Below are 20,201 nucleotides of genomic sequence, written 5' to 3' on the forward strand. Positions count from 1 at the left end.
TTTCAGAATGGGGCGGAGGGGGGAAGGAAAAGGGGAAGGGAACAGCAGACATTTTTGAAGCAGTCTTGGAAATGTTAAGTAGAACATATTTGTAGCTATTAATTTGTAACCTTTTTTATCTAATTTCTTCTGGAATGTATATATTCCTACAACCAGGTGACAAAGAAAAACACAAAATAGCCCTAAGGATATCTACATACAGCTTTCACCAAAAAATTGCTTGGGAGCAGGGGCATTAAATTTGCAACCTTCCAAAGTGGTCCACTCCACTTACAACTGGCAGCTGGGTAAGTTGCTTTCAAGGTAATATCTGTTCCTAGCCACCACCTTTCCAGGAGGAGGGCAAGGAGGATGAGGCTCATCAGCTGCCATGGTAGCAGCAAGGCCCTTGAAACCCAGTGTTATATCCCACACTTGCACATTGTAGGTGTGTGCACCAGAAGCCAGAAGTGAACATGTGAATCTTAAGGACTTAGAGACTGCAGAGCTGCAGAAGCTACAGCAGAAGCTACATATGAAGCAGGCTGCAAACAGTGGTTCCAAGGCTACACCACTGCTGCCCACCCAGGCAGAAGGCTGCCTTACTCCTTGTGTTTCAGACCACCCACCAGCTCAGGCAATGGAGAAGCTGCCAATCACCACAGCAGGTTTTCATGTAATGGTAGAGTTAAGCAGCCAGGGCTTCCTTTGCACACAGCAGACACAGCACATGTCCTGGACTCAATTGTTAGGTATCTGCTCTAAGGAGAAAATCACATCTCGATCCCATCTTTCTCCCCTAGCCAGAGAAACAGCTTTGACTACTTCAGATGAAGAGAGTTACTCAAATTGATCCCACCCTGGAAAGCATTCACCTCCCAGCTTCAGAACTCAGGCACACAAAATACGCCAGTAAACCAATGGGCAAGCCTGAGTTACCAGGCCAGGGATGACAGTGCCCACATAAAGGAGCTTGGGTTTGAATTCACCTTGGATAGAAAGTGAAATAAGGAAGCGTATGGCTGTGCAATGTTACTGGTTGCCTAGGATGGTATGCCTGACTGCAGGCTATGTTTGCTGTGATCTCCAGCCCTGTTGTCCTCTGCCATCAAGTGCATGAAGTTCCTTGAGCATTGGTTTACCAAAATTTCAGATCAGCCCAATCACATGGCCCAAAGCTCACATTTAGTAAGATCAGAAAATGTGTGCCTCCTCATTCCCCCTTTCCCAAAAGCAGTTGTGTTGAAAGAAAGGAATGATATTGAAAGTGTGATAAAAATTTAAAATCTGATCTCATGAATATGCTAAGATGCTTCAATTTCTTGTCTTAGCAGTCAGCAGTTTTTTGGTGGGTTTTTTTTTTTGTGTTTTTATTTGTTTGTTTTGTTGTTTTTTGGTTGTTTTTTTTTTTTTATGGACAAGATAAACTGTTCTACAAGGAAATAAGAAAAACACTCAAAAAAGTCAACGTATATACCACAAAAAACTCTACCAAAATTCCACTAAAAATCCAGAATTTTAATCTTGGAATAACAACCCTTTTTACAAAGAGATTTTATAGGTTGAGTATATGCATTCACAAAAGCAACAAACTAAGGCATATTCTCCATAGCCATGTTTGTAAAAGAAAAGCTCTGGAAAGCTATGTGACTTGATCTCACATAAATCTTGTCAAGGTACAGGGAGTATGAATTTTAAACATTTAAATTACTTTTGCATGTAATGGATTATCAGTTTATACAGTTATGAATATGAGCTAAATTAGTTTCAAATCACTGCAACAAATACTCTAGTAAGAGCGTGAAGCTTAAACAGTATTTTAAAGTGCTCATTAGAAACCCAACATTTCAATTAAGAAATGTTAAAAGATATTACATTCCTTACATATCAAGTCCAAAAGTACAATATGTACACAATCTACCATCTTGTCTTTACAAACAGGAAGTAGTTTATCTGTGTATCTCAAACATGACTAGTAGCCAAAGTGAAGCTGAAAGACTATTTCAATTTGGCCAGAAAAACAACAAAACATCCCCCCCTAGAACAGTTATCCCACACATAATGCTATCAGAATTCTATATCCCAAGCACTGCCACTTTGGCCAATCTCCTTTGTCTAACTGTCTTTACACCTACTCATGAAGTATCTGCCAGTACTTTGCCAGTAAAAAATTACAGATCTCTCTTGTAACAGAATTGCTTGGGTCTCTAGGAATTTGCAAGGCTTCTGTTAAAGACAAAAGGTAACTGAACAGAAGAAATATGCCCTGCAATATACCACAGTTTGCAAAGAGAAATGAGCTCTTAACTAGATAGCCCATCATATAACAAAAATTTTGACACTTCTTAGTTAATTTTTGAATTAACTGTAGTGCTTATCAAAAAAAAAAAAAAAAGAAAAAAAAAGATGAAACTAATTAAGAGGCATTTGTGAGACCTTTAAAAGCCTACATCAATTTTCTTACAAAGCCCTAACCTGTCCCTTTCAATCCATAGATGCAGTACATTGCTAGTCAAGTCTTGTCCTGACAGCAACTAATCAAATGTCTCTATCCACTACAAGTTTCCTGTGATTTTGACTTTACAGTTTTGCAGCATGTGGTATTACTCTGTGCACAGGTTAAGCCTGTTTCACAAAGGACGAATACGAGGTACTGTGAAATGTTAGCACTGTGCATCATTTTAATCCCCTTAGCGCACGTGCTTTTCAATAATCCCCTTCAAAGTACAAGATGACAAATTTTCAAAGATACAACCAACCATAAAACACAAATCCCAAGTTCATTAAAGCACAATAAAAATATTTACGTTTCTGTCATTGATTTCATGTCTCAGTTACCATGAATGGCAACATTTTATCTTTTCAGACTTTGCAACTGGACTTTGTCCTTTTCAGACAAAGAGTATACCCACTCACATACAGTAACATGATTACAGTAAAATCAAAACCCACAAAATAAAGTAACAGTGAACATTCCATAAGCAGATTCTTAACTTTAGGTAAACATTTCTGCTAGGCTAAAGGCAAAAATATGCTGTACAAAATCATGTTAACATCTCAGCAATAAGCTTTGTTTAGCTTAGTTAGCTTAGCTTCAGCATAGTGTGTGGCCAGCCTGATCTATGCAATTTCTTAAAAGAACAGGAAGATAAAAGATTGTAAAGCTCTAGTTCTGCTCTACTTGTACCCATTAGCAGATTCTTCCCTTGCAAAACATTCATGTGAAAAAAATCTACTGTGGCACTCAGTTGAGTTACAAAACACACATTTATGGACAACAGGAGATGTTAAGGTGATAAACGACTCATTGGACTGCTTTCTTCTCCTCCTGCAGCAAGCTTGAGCATTGTGAGCTTACGAGGGGGATGCTGAGGACTCTTACGAAGGTTGTCGTCCATCTGCAGAGAAACAATGAGAGCTGGATCTGGCAACAGCAGAATATAGATTATATGATTAGTCTTATTTGTCAGGGCTACCATCAATAATACTGACTTGGTTTGTGTATGTTTACTGTCAGGACCAGAAACAACTGGTGCTTTGGTTTCTTTCCACTCTTAAATATATGTTGGTGTTAGACCTGCTAATCATTCCCTTACACATGATGCATCAAACCCAGGGCACTTGGATGTGCTTCTGCTCAAGTTATTTGGTCAAGATTACTGAAGGAAGCAACACCAATTCTAAGAGGTCAAATATTGTACAATATCCAAATGCTGTGAGAAGGCAGATCAAGAGTGAAACTGCTAACAACAATGGATGCTTCTGTATGTTCAGCAGCATGCAAGAATAAGTCTTTTGAAATCAGAAATGTTCTGGAGGTGCTGAATGAATTTGTATTAGTTAAACATTTCAAAAAGTATGTAATAAAGCACTTGTGATAAGACCTTTTCAAAGACAGGTTAAAATTAATCTCTGAATATAAACAATTTATATTTTCATAGGAAATCACTCTAATGCCCTTTGTGTAATGTGGTCTGAAAAGGTTTAGTTGGTACAGAATAAAAGCACAGGGGAGATCTGCAGAGGCTGTCTTGTCTATTCCATTTCTTCAAGGCAGGATCAGATTTTCCTCAGTCATACTTGACAAATGTCTATGTAACCCATTGTTTAAAACTTCAACAGCCACACTTCAATGCCAGAAAGAGCACCAATACCTTATGCTACAAAAGCTGATCATAATTAATGATCTATGTCACACACTGATCTTGTTCAGGAAGAAATGCCTTCTACCCTTTCAGTTAGAGTGTTCTATCTGCATGAAAAGGCTAATTCTTCACAAGTATTTTTCAGTTAAGTTGTATAGCTTTTGATAGGTGCTGAGTGACAGCCTTAAAAACAGAGAACATAAGAAAAAACAGCTAGAACAAGCAGGAGAAGAGTGACTGCCGGATAGTTACTACAGCATGCAGCTGCAAGTAAGGAAAGCTGGTGATCAGTCTTAATTTGCAGGACCATTTCTGAGTTCCAATACATTTTCCTCCTTCTTAGCTGAATGTACATTTGCAGAAAGATACCATGCCTCTGTTGGTGTGCACACCTGCAAGACAATGTTCTTTTGGTTGTACTAAAAATACTTTCTTAGTGCAAGGCTTCATTAATTCCTCCTTCCAAATGATGTAATATTCTTCCTGCCCCTCTACAAACTCACTAGAAAAGAAGTAATTAAAATAAAGCCCACTGTACAATTGCAATTTCCATGCAAGGATATCTGTGAACAAGTAACCACAACAAACCAATAAAATTAAAGATTCTGAAGCAAAAGTGAACCTTTTCAATCAAGTTGGATTCCTTATTTACAAGCTGTGTGAGTTTCTGCAGATTAGCATCTGCTGTATCCTGTCCAGCTGGAGAATAGCCTGGAGAGTGAAGGCAGAAAGATGAAGAGTGAAAAAGTATTTACAGAAGCTTTTAAATTCTTAAAAAATAAACTCACATTGGAGAGAGTTCATGCAGCATTTTTACTCAAAGAATTTAAGTGAAAAAGCCATTCCATGTGAGAAAATAAGGAGTACTAAGCATAACCCGTAAGGTTTTGCCAGTGCTTGACAGAATCTAAAACTGAGTATTGACACTTGCTTTTAATTTTGAATTCTTTCTGCTCAACTTCAGAAGTTTCTTCATTTCCCCACAGAAAGTCTAGCATATACTACATGAAATCTAATCTGCCTGGGTTCACAAATAGAATCCTGGAGTACTAATCCCAACATGGGTACAGATGACAAAAAGGAGAAAAGAAACACAGCTTACCTGAGACAGTTAACCTGAAGTAGCGAGTTAAAATATCATCACAAAATCGGCACAGATTGGGAAGCTGTTTCAAATGCTCTTGCAAATGTACCCTCGGGAAGCACACTTTATAAATCGGTGCTAGGAAACCAAACACAAAGGCATCCAAGGTGGTAGGCCTAAAAAGAGGAAAATACTGAAGTGACTCAAGATAAGCCTTTAACGACTTCTACAACCTAATTTTTCGTGTATGTCAAATACATACACTCAGGACAGAATACAGTCAGCCCTTCTGTCATTCCACCTTTGCCTATGAACTATGAACCTGGTAAATGCTTTGTACCAACTATCTACTCCTTTCAGCATCTCTTAACTAGAGACATGCTGACAAGCTGAAACAGTAATGTCAGCATCACAACAGAGTCATGCTATCCCATACATTGATAAGCAATCCCCTCTAGAACACCTTTCTGGCACCACAAAAGTTGTGCTGGGCACCAGAGGACCAAGATCCTCCCTCATGAAGTGGTCCAACTTCAACAGCTAAAGAAGAGATCGTGCTTTTCAGGACCTGTTGGCTCTATGTTGTTGACCCTATCTGCTTCCCACTCTGCACATATACCACAGAACAGTGTTCCTGGACCTATGCCCTCCTCCCATGAGGGCAGTAGTAGCACCTCAGCCTAAAGCATTTTTTCTTACATACAAAACCAGGAGGTGACATTCAGTGGCTAGAAAAAATGTTCTCCAGTGCACCTCACATTTTCTTAGCAGCTGTGGGAAGCATTTCTTTCTCTGTGGAACAAAGCAGGATAAGAGACACACCACATTGACTCAGTCTGACGATCTCATTTGTGCCCTGTTTGCTCTTTCAGATTTATCTGAAAAGCAGAGGGTGAGACATCAAACTACTGGGAAGCACTTTTAACATTCTGGCAGGTTGAAAAGAAAAGAGGAAGTTCAAGTGCTCATAGAGTGGTGTGGTACCTTTTTCATTACTCATTTATCAAAATTATTAAAAAAAAAACCACACTCACGTATCTCCAAAGAAAAACTGAGATGTTCCCAATCTCTTCGACAGGAGATTTAGGCACTCCTTGGCATCCCTGTATATCTGATGAGAGACAAGAGCCCTAGGTGTATCCAGGCTGGTATGCACAGCACCATTCATCATTTGACAGTGTGCTAAACTGTTTAAGTTCTTGTCTTTGACAGAACCAACTTATGAATTCCTTACTGCACAACCCATACCTGTGCTTCCACTTCAGTGAGACTGTAGAGTGGAGGGCCTCCCTTGGTCAGCAAGATCCTGTTCAGCGCTTCCCTGGACATCTTTCCAGGCAGATACAAACTCAGTGGGAAGGCAAACCTTGAGGCAAACCATGGCTTTGTCACACTGCAGTAATTTTCAGCCTCAATCCAGAAAGTGTGCAGCTGTATCAACATGAGGAAAAATGTAACTGAGATTTGAATGACATGAGTAGACATCTCATGACATATACAAGACCTCTCTCAGAAAAGCAGAAGAACCAGGAATTATTGTAATTTAAGGCTATCAAGCTCTGTAGAGGAATATACTAATCCTCTGAGCATAGGAATACATGAGTAAGGAAACAGTTACCTTCCAAATAAAGAAAAACACTGAAGATATTACAGACATCTATGTGCATCTACATAAAATTACGTACACACTATGTATGTACGGATATGTACACACACACAGAGACTATACTGAAATACATTGCAAAAGAGTTGCAGACATACAGCAACAGGTTTGAACTTCCTAGAATTTTGTTTTGAAATTTTATATAAATCTTAAAATACAAGATAATTCTAAATGATGAATTTGAAACCAAGGTCAGCTGAAAAGGTTAGCTCATGATACCATCTGGTCAGAGTATTTTTCGCTGTACAAACTGAAGCCAAAGTCATTCAAGAGACTCAGTATCTGTGGGTCTTATAGCTCTAATGTAATTACACTGATATAATGAGGGCAAATGGCCATGGTTTTAGACATTGTATTTAGATATTGTAAATAGAACTGAAAAATTAAACAAGTTACAGGTATTTTAATTTATTAAAAGTTTTAACTCAGCAGTTCAAAAGACTTTCGGTTGTGTGTCTCAGATCAGACATATCTTAATCAAAAGTTTTTCAGGAAATCAAATGAACCAAAAAATGGCCACAATAAGCTGTTTTCAGGATACTGTTTCCTGAAGACCAACAGGAAAAAAAAACCCTATGTAAGTGTCCTTTTAAAATGTCTTTCACAGATCTACTGTGTCAAATTACTTGACACTCCACAAACACACACTTATTTCCTTTTCAAAAGTTGCTAGGCAGTAATTCCAAAAAACTGACTAATAAAACAGCTATGTTTTATCCAGGGCTGTGGCTGACAGACTTTAATGTCTCTCACATTGGGCACCTCTTACAGTATTAAATTCCAAGTATTCGGACCATTACAAAGTATTTATTAATAATTACCAGAGCAGGAAGCAATTTCTCTTCAAGTAGTGCAATATATGCCAGCGTATCAGCTCCTTGCTTTGCAGACAAATCATAATCAGCATTGTATTTCTATGAATTAAAAAAACATAAACTTACGATGAACTTTCAAAAAACATTATCAATGGAAAGTTACTTCAAACTTAACACCTATCAAGGCAGTAAATATACAAACAATTTTTGGAACAGAAAGCATGAACTCACTAGAATTTTCCTTCTTCAGGCCAACTCTGCCAAACCTTGTTGAATCTCACTTTTCCACCTTCCCAATCCTACAACTTTGGGCCCTCCTATTTCCAAAATAATTACTGCGTCTCCTTTCTATTGGTTTCCAAGCAAATGTCCAGCTATACAGAGGCAATTTTTCAGTACTCAGGGATGTAGAAAACCTCTGGTAACTCTCTATTGTTATTTTCAAGAAGCATCTGACACTTCAGCAGGTGTAGGCATAAAAAAAAAAAGAAAAGCGTGCATTCCCATATTTTGCTTTTAATGAACATTCTAGAAGTTAATAAATTGGATGGTAACAATGTAAGGGAACAAATATACATCAAAATTAATGCAGTTACTAACTGAACTTTTAATTCTAACAGTGGATTCTTCTAAGATACATTATAAAGATTGAAAAACTGGGGGGGGGGGGGGGGGGAGTGAGTAGATTTGCTTCATTAATTTATAAACAAAGGGCCAGTGCTGACTCTTGAACATCTGAAAAGCAAGCATACAATTGTTGTACTTAAACAATTAACAGGGTTTTTCCTCCCAACATTGTGGAGCCTTTGGTATTCACATGAATACCAAATTCAATACAAATGAATCTGAAACTTTAGAATTTCAAAACAACTGTCTAAAATTCCATCTCAAATGCAGTTTTCAATTCTGTTTTTCTCCCCATGATGATCTGAAGTTTCACTAACATGGAGTTTCATCAGATCATGGACAAGACAGGAACTGCCTTTCTAATGTAAAAGCAGAACAGTGGGAACCATCTTGGGAATACAAAGACGATGCCATGGTTAATTAGGTATCTTTATACTTTGTGAAAAGAACAAATTGTACAGCTTTATTCTTTGTGTATGAAACATTAAGAGTCCTACAAAAGGCAGAGGTTGTAACATGGTATGCATCAAGAAACACCTGCAGGCCTCTTTATTTTACAAGCTATAGAAAAAATACATAGATTAAAGACAATGCTGTATGTATTCTTTCAAAAAAAGAGCACTGGGAAATAACCCATTTAAACTGTTAACCTAAACTATGATACCCTAGGTCTGAAAAGTCATAATGACATAAAAGTGTTATAATTACAAGCAGGGTCATCAGAAAGAAACTGCTCATTTAGAGACAGTTTGTTGTCCTTATCAATTAATTTTTTTCATGCTTATTTTTAAATCTTTCACAGAACTAATGATCAAACTTTTAAAGAGCATTTTCAAAGAGCAATTTCTTGTCCACCATTTTGCAATTCTCATGCCTGTATGAGAAAAAGAAAAGCATTGGGTCTGAACTAAACTCCAGGTTTTTGGAAGCCTGTGCCAGTGCACAAAGGAAACATGCAATAGTCACTGCAAGTCAAGGAAAACAAATCTTTTTGAAAGAGACCTACCTGCTTTCTTAAAAAGTTTAGTATTTTTGCTGGCTGAGAAATAACAATGTCTTCTGATACCAGGACTGGTAGATCTCCTAAAAGGCATAAATAATACAGTCAATATGTATGGATGATTTCTAACTTGAAACAGTCAGTCACTGTATGTACTTTCCTTTTCTCAATAGCATGCTCTCATTTTCCTAACATGTAAACATAAACTTAAAATTTTACATAGCATGAGAGTTCCACCAAGGTTACAAATACTTACTAATAAAAAACATTTTAAAAGGGCAACATCAAATCAGATTGAAGCCAATGTTTTTTGCCAGGTATCCAATACTTTGAAAACCAGGCTACTTGTCTGGATTTCAGATGTTCATCTTACAACAGAAATTCCAGCTCAGTTCAACTGCCCTCTCAATTCATCAACCTCTGAGCCTCTTTTCAATTTTTCCTCTGTCCTTCCCCTCCAAATCCATTTTAACCATCTTTTTTTCCCTAGCTTTGCTACAAACAATGCCCAAGCTACCACTGCATAACCATGAGTTACTAAAAGAACTAAGTACTTCCCCTCTACCAGAAGCTGAGTGGACAGCCTTTAGTTGTAAGATTGCAGGATCAAAGCCTATAGAGTGCAAACTCTCTGTAACAGAGGCTACCTTACAGCACATTCACAACAGAACTGCCAGAATGAGCCCAACAGGACAGTGCTAAATACTATTAAATTATCAATTATCACCAACAATTACTATTTAAATGGCTTTCTTAAATTATTTTATACATTTTCCTTATGAGGATAACCACCAAATTTCTACAAGTCCACCCATCTAGTTCTTGGTATTTTCCCCTAACAGAACACAAGACAATGAAAAGGAAGAACCAAAGGCTCAACTTCTGCAACTTCTTCTACTTCTCAACTTCAGTACAGTACTGCCTGAACTGATAATGTGGCTAAGTATAAGTGACAGAGGACTCTAACCCTGCAGTGATTTTACTTCTCTTAAATACACCAAGACAGTAACTGCTGAGCAAACAAATAAGCAATGAATAGAAGCATCCTAAACAAAGAAGTACTCTCTGACAGCTTACGTTCACCTTTTCTCAGTCAAACCCTCTAATTCAGCACAATACCAAACATCCCAGCTAGTGTAAGCTGTACTTGCTGAGACTCACATTCCACTTCCAACTGTACGAACTCATTAAGCTACAGGTAATTAAAGAGCTCTTCCATACACATGTCTAGTTACTACCTTCATAAATATGCAAAGTGCAAAAAGCTTACATATTTGCTTTCACTACACCATCAACTTAGACTGCCTGAATGAAAGAGTTATGTACTCGGCATTACTGCTTTGTTAACTGTCTGTTGTCTCACCCATACACATTTTAATAAACTGTCTTCTGGAGCACTTTATTTCTGACTTCCATTATTTCATTCTCACAAATTCATCACACTTGATTCTGTGAAGTCATTTAATTGGGGCAGACTGCACTCATGAACATAAGCCCAATGCAAGCACAGAAACTGGTAACTACATTTATAACACGGCTGTGATTAGAGTAATAAAGGCTGCAAAGATGGTACCTTTCAAAGTTCTCCAGGAATTATTTATAGAATTCACTGTCAGGGGAGCACCAGAAAATCTGGCGTAAGCCTGCAATAAAGATTGGAGGGCAGGGAAGAAAACCTGTCACAATGTGTAAGAAAAACTTAAACCAGAGCTTTAGAAGTCGTGTTAAACACCTTCGTGCACTGAGGACCAATCACCAGCAGGTGCGCGACGGGTTTGGTTCCGGCTTCACTGCCCTAAGGAGGCTCCAGAGAATGCTGGGCAGAGGCCCCGCAGCCCCCGGGAAGGGCGGCAGCGTTGCCCGCATCTCCCGTGGGGAACGAGCCAAGCGCGCACCGCGGGCCCAACATCCTGCTTCCCACCCTCGGCGTCTCCCGAGGCAAGAAGGAGCCCCGCGGACGTCCGTGCGAGCGGCAGGCAAGCCCCGGGGCGCCGGCGCTCCCTCCCTCCCTCCCTCCCGGGCCGGGCGGTGGCTGCCGCCCGTTACCATGACGGTGAGAGACTCCGGGTGCAGGGACGGCAGCCCCCAGCCTCCTCCCCAGCAGCTCAGCTCCATGGGAGCCGCCATCTTGTCCGCCGCGCCGGCCGGGGAGCGCGGCGCTGCTCCCCCCGCATGGCGGCGCTCGAGCGGCCGCGCGCGGGGCCCGGGGAGGGCGGAGGGCTCGGAGCACCGCCCGGAGGGACGGGGCCGCACGGCCTCACGCCCCGGGGAGCCGCGCGGCGAGCCACCAAGTCAGTCGGGTTGGATAAGGCCTCTGAGATCTTCGCGGCCAGCTTGTGGCCGAACACCACGTCAACCAGACCATGGCACCTAGTGGTATATCCGGATTTTCCTTGAACACCTCTAGGGATGGTGACTCCACCACCTCCCTGGGCAGCCCATTCCAGTGTCTAATCACCCTTTCTGTCAGGAAATTCTTCCTAATGTCCACCCCAAAGCTCCCTTGGCACAGCTTATGTATGTCGTCATACTACCCACATCCCTTCCGGCTACAGCCTCCTGTTAAGTAATTGTAGAAAACAGTAATGACTTCCCCGAGGCGCCTCCTTTTCACCAGGCTAAACAAATTCAGTTCTCTCAGCCGCTCCCCTCAGGACTTGTGCTTCAGAGCCTTTCACAGATCTGTTGCCCTTCTCTGGACTTGCTCCAGTACCTCAATGTTCTCCTTGAATTGAGAACTATGTCCCCTTGTCCTGTCTCTACTTGCCTGGGAGAAGAGGCCAACCCCTACCTGGGAACAAGGTCCTCTCAGGTTGTATCCAGGTGGGGGTCAGCCTCTTGGGAAGGGACATAGATGGCCAGTACCTGTGATCCTGTGGGGAAATAATGCAGCCGTAGTCCTCTTGAAATGCTTTTGGTCTGGCTGAACCTTCACCCACCAGCCCTGACACTGCACACAGAGTTATCACTTTTCATAGGAGCAAAAAAAAAGATTGTGGTTCTCAATCAACTGTGATGAGCAGCCATCAGTAGTTTGGCACTAAAACCAACGACCTCTGACTGTATGTTACCAGTTTTGACCAGTTTATAATGATAACCATTCAGTGTGGTTTTAACTGCAGACCTTTAGAGGCATTAAATTGTCGGCTGTTTATTCCAGAGCTTGTGCAGATGTGCCAGAGCACATCTAAATGCTAAGTCAAGTTTTCATCCTTCCTACAAAAGGAAAAAATACCACACACTGTCTAAAAAAACTCCCTGCACTGACCACCCTTATTCAGGTCTTCTGTGGATAAGGAGGAGAGTAAGGATAAAGCTTCATTTTTCCTTTCACCTTCCCAGATCCACGATTTTTTCACGAATCCCAGATTCACATGAAATTTGTGGAAGAAAGTGTCATAATAAAAATTTATGCCACAGACCTGAGATCATTCTGTTCCGTTTTATGAGGAACATGGGAAAAGAAAAACATACACACTTTTTTCCTCAAAAAACCACACCACTGGCAATGTTAACAGAAGCAATATTTTTTTAATTGCTATGTTACATTTTTCCTTCTAAAGACTTAATTAAAATATATATTCTAAGGATATTTTTAATGTCTTTTCCTTCCTACAGGCACCAGCTAACTTCTCAGTTTGTCCAGGTACTTTGCTTTGGTCCTTTCACCATGTGAACTGAGATGCACTGAGATGCAAAGCTCTGAAAGGGAATTGTGGATGCCAGCAGCTGTGATCTCAAATATCTGTTTCCATAAGGAGTATTTTACAAAGGGCTCAATACTTACATCAGCCCTGTTTAGTATCTTTGTTGATTTTGATGACCTGGACAAGAGGATCAAGTGCACCCTCATGCAGTTCACAGATGACACCAAGCTGGGTGGGAGTGCTGATCTGCTGGAGGGCAGGAAGGCTCTGCAGAGGGATCTGGGCAGGCTGGATCATGGGCTGAGGCCAGTGGTGTGAGGTTCAACAAGGCCAGAGCTGGGTGCTGCCCTTGGGTCACAACAACCCCAGGCAGCTCCACAGGCCAGGGCAGAGTGGCTGGAAAGGACCTGGGGATGCTGACTGACAGCAGCTGAACGTGAGCCAGGGTGTGCCCAGGTGGCCAAGAAGGCCAATGGCATCCTGGCCTGGATCAGCAATGGTGTGGCCAGCAGGACCAGGACAGGGATTGTCCCCCGTACTGGGCACTGGTGAGGCCACACCTCGAGTGCTGTGTTTAGTTTTGGGCTCTTCGCTACAAGAAAGACACTGAGGTGCTGGAATGAGTCCAGAGAAGGGCAGTGGAGGTGGTGAAGGGTCTGGAGGACAAGTCCTGTGAGGATTGGCTGAGGGAGCTGGGGGTATTTGTCCTGGAGAAAAGGAGCTTCAGGGAGACCTTATCACTCTACAAGTACTTGAAAGGACACTATAGATGGCTGGGGTTCAGTTTTTTCTCCCAAGTAAGATATATTAGAACAAGAGAAAATGGCCTCAAGTTGCACTAGGGAAGGTTTGTATTAGACATTATGAAAAAATTCTTCACTGAAAGGGTTGTCAAGCATTGGAACAAGATGCCCAGGAAAGTGGTTGCAGTCACCATTCCTGGAAATGTTAAGGACATTTAGTGGTTTTAGTGGTGGATATGATGGTTAGACTGGGTTGATGGTTAGACTGGGTTAGGCTGGATTGATGGTTAGACTTGATGAACTTAGAGGTCTTATTTTAAGAAAAATCTAACCATTCTATGAGCTTTTCTGTCATATGCCTTTTCTTGAGGCAGGCTGCAAGAAGGGTTAAGAGGTAAACAGGGAAATAAACTTTGCATTGCCTTCAGGGCCAGTTTATCTCTGTGCTGTTGTAGAGTCTGGAACAAAGATAAAAAAAGAGGCAATCTGTACCTTCCCTCCCCCATGTCAGGAACTTTTTCCTCTTGGTTGCCTACATGGAATTCCTATCAGTGTAAATGAAAAGTAAATAAGTGCATTGAAGATGGATATATGACTTGACTTGAAAAAGTGGAGCTTCCATTTGTTTTTTAGAAGAGCAAAAATTCTTTTGAAATCTGTCTTTGAAATTTGAAACCCTTCAAACCAACAATTTTTTTTTAAATGAAGGAGGATCAAAACCAGGTGTGTTGACATATATATGAAAGGATGTGTTTTAGAACTAATACTTAATTTGCCTTAAGATTTCTATATCTTAATTGCCCATGAATCCTGATTTTTAATCATCCATATAATACCATGAAAACAATGAGTCTCCTGATGCATATTAGGAACAAAACCTGTAAGGTGAATTAAGCAGCAAGGTTCTTTTCTATTTCCTTTACCCCATTATTTGGAATTTGAACAAGTTAGACACTTCTGTAAAGCAAAATTTTTAATGTTTGCAGCTTCTCTGTATTCTGTATGCTTAAAATCTTATCAAATTATATAATCAGGTCAAACATTATAGTGATTGAGGTTTTCTTGCAGATTCTATATAAAAATTACAGTCACATACTTATGACTTCCATACCAAATGTGACTGGCATTATGGAAGTTTCTTGGAAACACAATTGATTAATCATGTTTTTATTCTTACTTCTTATTTAACCTCCAATAATTTAAGCTGGAGTTTGTACTTCAGAGAATACACAAGAGTGAAAAGGCAATTGTTAATATTTCATTGTTTTTATTGAAAATGTTGATTAAAAGGTCAAATAGTCCCTTCCAGACAGCAGATAAACTTTCTACTTTGTGAAGTCCCTTAAAGAAGGTTGTACTTGAGCACAAAATACCCTTTAATCTGTAACATATTCCAACATAAAACTCAGAATAGAAATGAAAACTGAAAAAATTACAGTGACCTTTAAATGTGCTAAGTTCATCTAAACATGGACTTAAGCTTCTTTTTATATACATTGTGAACCAGTTCCCTTCTGTCATACTGGATTGTGCCTCGTGGGCTGTTTGCCAAGCATTGCTTCCATGTGTCTTCTTTGTGAGTAAGCACAAAGAATAAGCAGATACAGAGCAAGAACAGAATATGGTCCTCACAAATCTAACACTAATGAAGATACAATACTACAAACAAAATCCTCCTCAGGGGAGGGCTGGTCAGCACCAGAGCAAGAGACTCCTCTGTATTTAAATCAGAAGTAAGGAATATTAAGCTATAATTATTTAATAAATATCTGTCAGATAAGGAAATCTTTCAAGAAAACATTTCATATGCTTTGATAATCTCAAACTCAGTAAACTCAGTACATAATAAATGGCTGCAAATTACTGATGGTGTTCCCCTTAGGTGAAAGCAAACCCTTGCTATCCTTTTTTTTTTTTTTTTTTTTTGTCCAGAACTGTAATGATTTTGCGGACCTTCAAAGTGTTCTTCTGTCATGCACTTAAGTATATGTTTGCAAAAAATGCTCTTTGTTGAGTCAAGGCTTTTCCTTAATAGTTGAACATCATCAGTACTGATCTAGATCCATGTATTAGCCTTGCAGCATCTGTACCATCTCCCTATGCTTTAGGCTGGGGACAAATTCTGAACTAACACTTCTTTTTAAGGAGCTTATGACACTCAAAGTTCCTCCTTTTCTTTTTGCGTCTTCTTGTTTCTTGCTTACACCTTTTAGCCTCCCTTTTTTCCCTGCTCCACAGCACTCTGCACCTGATGATCTGTTTTTCTCACTCCCCTGTGCAGCTCTTGGCCAGGTCATTGACACTATGGTGTCATCCTGTCACTTCCACTGCAGGGGCAAGGATGTGGGAGTGAAGCTGAGATGCTTCTTCTTGTGTGGAGATGTATACAGAAGAGCAGTAGGGTGAGGAGGGGGAATAGCACCATGCTGTGACACAGGGGCTACGGCAGAGCACCCTGCTGTCTGACAATGGGCAGAGGAAGAAATGGGCAACTTAAGGAGTGGGTCAACACTGCTAACAAGAATAAGCTAAGAAATAAGGGTATGTTGTAGGGTATGTGCCATGTGGGGAGGGCAATTAGAGGTCATGTGAATATAGGCCAGCTGAAAGTATCTGAAATCTCACTGGGGCTGTGTTGGAGAGCAGCCCACAGCCGTGCTCTCTGTGGTGTAGACCTGCTCGGGCAGCCCCTTTGCAGTGCTTGCAGCCCCCGCCCTGCAGCATGCTGTGTTTTGCTTCCCACACAATGAGCCCCCCAAGGGCTGTTCTCTGTGGTGCTCCTTAGATGTGTGCACCAAGCCTGATCAGAGTGAACATTAATCAACACTACTTTGCTCACTTTAACATAAACTTTCCCTTCTATTGTTGCCCTACTTTTTATGGTGTAAATAATATCAGACGGCTCCAACTTTTCCAACTGAGTGTGGATAGCAAGCTGCGATGGGGCCAAGCAGGGCTTCCTGGATTTCTGATGTGACAGAGGTTCATCAGCAGAGCTGATACATACAAAGATGTACAGGACAAAGAGAGCTGTGCAGCAGGATAGGAAGCTCACAGTGTGTTTGGGTTTCTCACTTGCTCCCTTTCTCCTGTACTTTCTTAACATCAGCAGTGCAGAGGCTAGAATTTTCTGAAGTAGAGGACAAACAATGGGATAATGATATCCTAAGGGAACACACAGTGCTGAAAATTGTTGTAGTTGAAAGAAGTTTTTTTTTGTTTTTTTTTTGTTTTTTTTTTTTAATTGACTTTGGCTAAGTTATTGAGTTTGGGAGCTTGCTATGACAAACAGCCTTTTCCCATAGTCTCCATCTGGTCAGTTTGAGCACTCCCAATGCTTTTGAGCTCTTTAAATGAAACAAAGGAGCAGATGATACATTCCTCAATTTGCCAGTCAGAGTCTTCTAGAAACCTAATTTGCCCCAGTCTGCAATCTGCATGACCTCTTTTAGTGACACTCTTCAGTTAAGAAAAGTGGAGTATTTTAATTCCTGCCAAGACCAAGTCTACACACCAGGGCATCCCCATTTGTTTTGACTTCAGATATGCATGAGAGAGAATCTATGTTAAACCTTAACAGGTGACACTAAACACCGGACTGCAGAGCAGGCAGAGAAACTTGTGAGGGGGCTTTGCAAAGATGACACCTGTATTGTTGTCAGAAGACACAAAGAAATATATGGTCACCACTTGCTAAACATAGAAAGGGAAGCAAGAGAGGTTTCAAAGTAAAATCGTGCCAACCTCAAAGTTAAGCATCCTGCAGTCAGCAGGACTGGGTGAACAAGGCCACAGTATCTTCATGCTTCTGACACTCTTTTGCATCCCTCACCAGGCTAGTGGTTCTCTGAAGGGGTGCTTGCAACAGCGCTGAACTTGCTGTCCCTCCTGAACATACAGAACTGTTACTCGGCTTTTAAAGCACACCCGATTCACTTTTGGGGCCATCTTCTTGTGACTGGTAGTAAGCATAGTGGCTTATTAACCACTGAAGCACTCCATGATCTTAAAGGTCTTTCCTACCTAACTAATTCTGTGATACTGTGGATTTAAAGTCATTAAACACATTTCAATTTCCAGGGCTCCTCAAAGAGTAGGCTCCAGACCTCCGGTTCTGTCCGAGCCACCTCCACCGGCGCCAGTTCCCGATTCGGGTTCCGACGGCGCGCTCCCTCCTGGTCCACCCCAGCGCTCGGCCGTCCCCCTCCGCGGCCCCCGCCCGCTTGCGGGGAGAGCCCCGGCCAATGGCCCGGCACCTGCCGCCAGCCGTGCCCGGCCCCGGGGCCGCCCCCGTTAAACGGCGGCGCCCGGTGTGGAGCGGCGGCCGTCCCTCGCCGCCCTGCCCGGCCCGCGGCCGCCATGGGGTGCGAGCGGGGCGCCGCGCTGCTGCTGCTGCTGCCGCTCGCCCTGCAGCTGTGCCCGGGCCGCGCCGCCGCGCCCGCCCCTCGAGGTAAGGGCCCCGCGCCGCCCGATGGAGCGCGCTCTCCTTTTCCCTCTTCCATTGAGAAGGCTCTGGGATTGCAGTGTCCCGACCTCTGCCCTCCGCCGGGAGCCCTGCTTGGCAGCGAAAGTGAGAACTCTGCAGGTGCTAGGGGAGCCGGAGCCGTGGCGGGCAGCAGGAGCCGCCGCTGCCCGTCGGGGCGCAGAGCCCGCCCGCGGAGCCGCCCGGACTAACGGTGGGGACCGGAGGAGATGGCGATATCAGCCGCTCCCATGCAGCCTGCAAAAAATGTTTTTGTAGGTGTGCCGGTGGGTGCATGGATCATCTGAATAGCCCGTTTCCAGCTGCAAGTTCTTAAATGAGAAGTGAATTTCTAAGCCGTGAAAACTCTTTGGGAAAACTCTACTACATAGTAGAGTCCATAGGAAAACTTGTACCTTTAAACCCAGCATTGCTGTGGCAATATTATGCACGTAGGAGCTGCTGTATTTTAGAGCTTGAGTTAAGTGGGTGGTATTGCTCTGCGGTAGTAGCTTGTGACTGGAGCCAGCTCGGCTGCCGAGTGCAGCAGTTAGTGCAACTTCGTGCTGCTCCAAGAGCCTTAAAGCTGCTTGTGGTTTTTGCTACATTTTTAACCTCCTCTACTGCCTTACAGAATGATTTTTGACACGTAAATCGGTTATTACTTAAGCAGATCTAAAAGACAGCCAATCACAACAATGTAGCTGAATTTCCAGAAGCCTTTGTTGAAGACCTTTACGATGTGAAGACATTTCAGAGAATTGTTATAATGACAAGTTGCATATTACCGGTTTAAAAAAAAAAAGTCAGCTTTCTAACTTGTCAGGGGCAGTGGCCAATGAAAAACTCCACTCTCAACAAGGGATGCTTTCAACTTCTTGGGGTCAGTGGGAAATTGTTGTGGTAGGGTTTCACTCCAAGTGTCTAAGCCGTTAATTACTTTGAAAAGTGCTGAACAGTAGTGGAGCAGTGTTTACATCTACTACTATGATTAGGTGTGACCAGAAAACAGCCTTGGAAGGTCTTGAAAAGCTGGTGTGATATAGCAACAGAGTTAGAGGAAAGAAGGGGTGTTTCAAGTTCCATGCTCTCCTGTGTCACTAATTTCACTCTTCCGTGCCTCCTCATCCTAGCACTTTCGGTCATGTCTTAGAAGACAGGTCTCATCTGAAAAGCTAGCCTTGATGGGTTTCGGCAGATTTCCAAAGTGTGGTTTGCCACTGTCTCACCATGTAGCTCATCCCTTGTTAGCATTTGTCTAGGAGGGTAAGCAGCTCTGTGTTAAAAACCACAGAAGGAAGGTGCAGGAAAGAATTCCTGGTCTGTCTCACAAGCAGGCTCGGTTTAGCCCAGTGGGTATGCACACTCGTGCTTGAAGGCATGAAGGCATGTTGGAGTTTTCAATCCATTGCATGGATTAGAACCAGCTGCTTGTGCTTTTCAGCTTTGGCAATCCTGTTCTGTACATTTGCTTTCAAGTCTGCCTTTCCACAGAGAGGAACAAAGAGACAAGGTCCTTCAAAAAATGAGATGTGAAATCTTTGTGATCTTTTTTTCCCTGTTTCTCCCAAACAAATAATTGTCTCTATAATGGCCAAGAGCTGTCTCTCACTGCCAACTCTGCTAAGGATGTAAAATGAATTTTCTTAGACCCCTCATTCTTCTGCTAGCTGCATTTGCTAGCATGTGTGTAAGTTGTGCTTAAGGATGGATCTGATCATGGAGTGCATCTACATGCTACTCAGTGAAGATATCCCAGAAAAGAGTTTGATAACATGGTGCTGAAGGATCTGGCTCAGGCACTGTGCTTTGTGGAATACAACTGCCAAACCAGTTTGAGTATTAATTTAAATATGCTAATAACAAAAATTTCAATAAATGTTTTCTATAACTTTACACAGATGTTTCACAGTGTTTAGTCATTACTTTTGTAATATTTTTAAGTGACTCTAGCATAGATTAATATCACAGAAATTGATAGAAATTCAGCCAATAGACATAGAACTGAACAAAATGTATAGCTATATTTCATGCTC

General features: G+C 41.7%; 2 protein-coding genes across 7 annotated transcripts in view; one reads left to right on the forward strand and one right to left on the reverse strand.

Moving 5' to 3' along the window:
- Window positions 1-1,476: 1,476 nt before the first annotated feature.
- On the reverse strand, window positions 1,477-11,486 carry MTX3 (metaxin 3). Of its 3 annotated transcripts, none has more exons than XM_053931366.1 (9): window positions 11,360-11,486; window positions 10,887-10,956; window positions 9,320-9,396; window positions 7,693-7,785; window positions 6,457-6,639; window positions 6,243-6,319; window positions 5,227-5,384; window positions 4,747-4,835; window positions 1,477-3,377 (listed from the first exon to the last, which is right to left on the reverse strand). In XM_053931366.1, the coding sequence occupies exons 1-9, from the start codon at window positions 11,438-11,440 to the stop codon at window positions 3,267-3,269; spliced, it is 939 nt and encodes a 312-aa protein (XP_053787341.1). In that variant the 5' UTR covers window positions 11,441-11,486; the 3' UTR covers window positions 1,477-3,266. The 3 variants fall into 3 exon arrangements, with proteins under 3 accessions (XP_053787341.1, XP_053787340.1, XP_053787342.1); XM_053931365.1 differs by having other exon boundaries at window positions 1,477-3,403; XM_053931367.1 differs by lacking the exon at window positions 4,747-4,835 and having other exon boundaries at window positions 3,228-3,377.
- The window catches only part of THBS4 (thrombospondin 4), a 47,944-nt gene continuing 38,801 nt past the window's right edge, over window positions 11,059-20,201 (forward strand). The window contains exon 1 of one of the 4 annotated variants that reach the window (XM_053931364.1): window positions 11,059-11,366. Coding sequence is in view for 3 of the 4 variants with exons in the window: in XM_053931361.1 (XP_053787336.1) it covers window positions 18,063-18,153 (91 nt within the window). In the remaining variant the exon portion in view is untranslated. Of the gene's footprint in view, window positions 11,367-11,609; window positions 11,690-18,062; window positions 18,154-20,201 lie in introns of those variants that run through there. The other 3 variants (XM_053931363.1, XM_053931362.1, XM_053931361.1) reach the window with 3 other exon arrangements.

The sequence above is a fragment of the Vidua chalybeata genome, chromosome Z (assembly GCF_026979565.1).
Source record: "Vidua chalybeata isolate OUT-0048 chromosome Z, bVidCha1 merged haplotype, whole genome shotgun sequence".
Classification (NCBI taxonomy): Eukaryota; Metazoa; Chordata; class Aves; order Passeriformes; family Viduidae; genus Vidua; species Vidua chalybeata.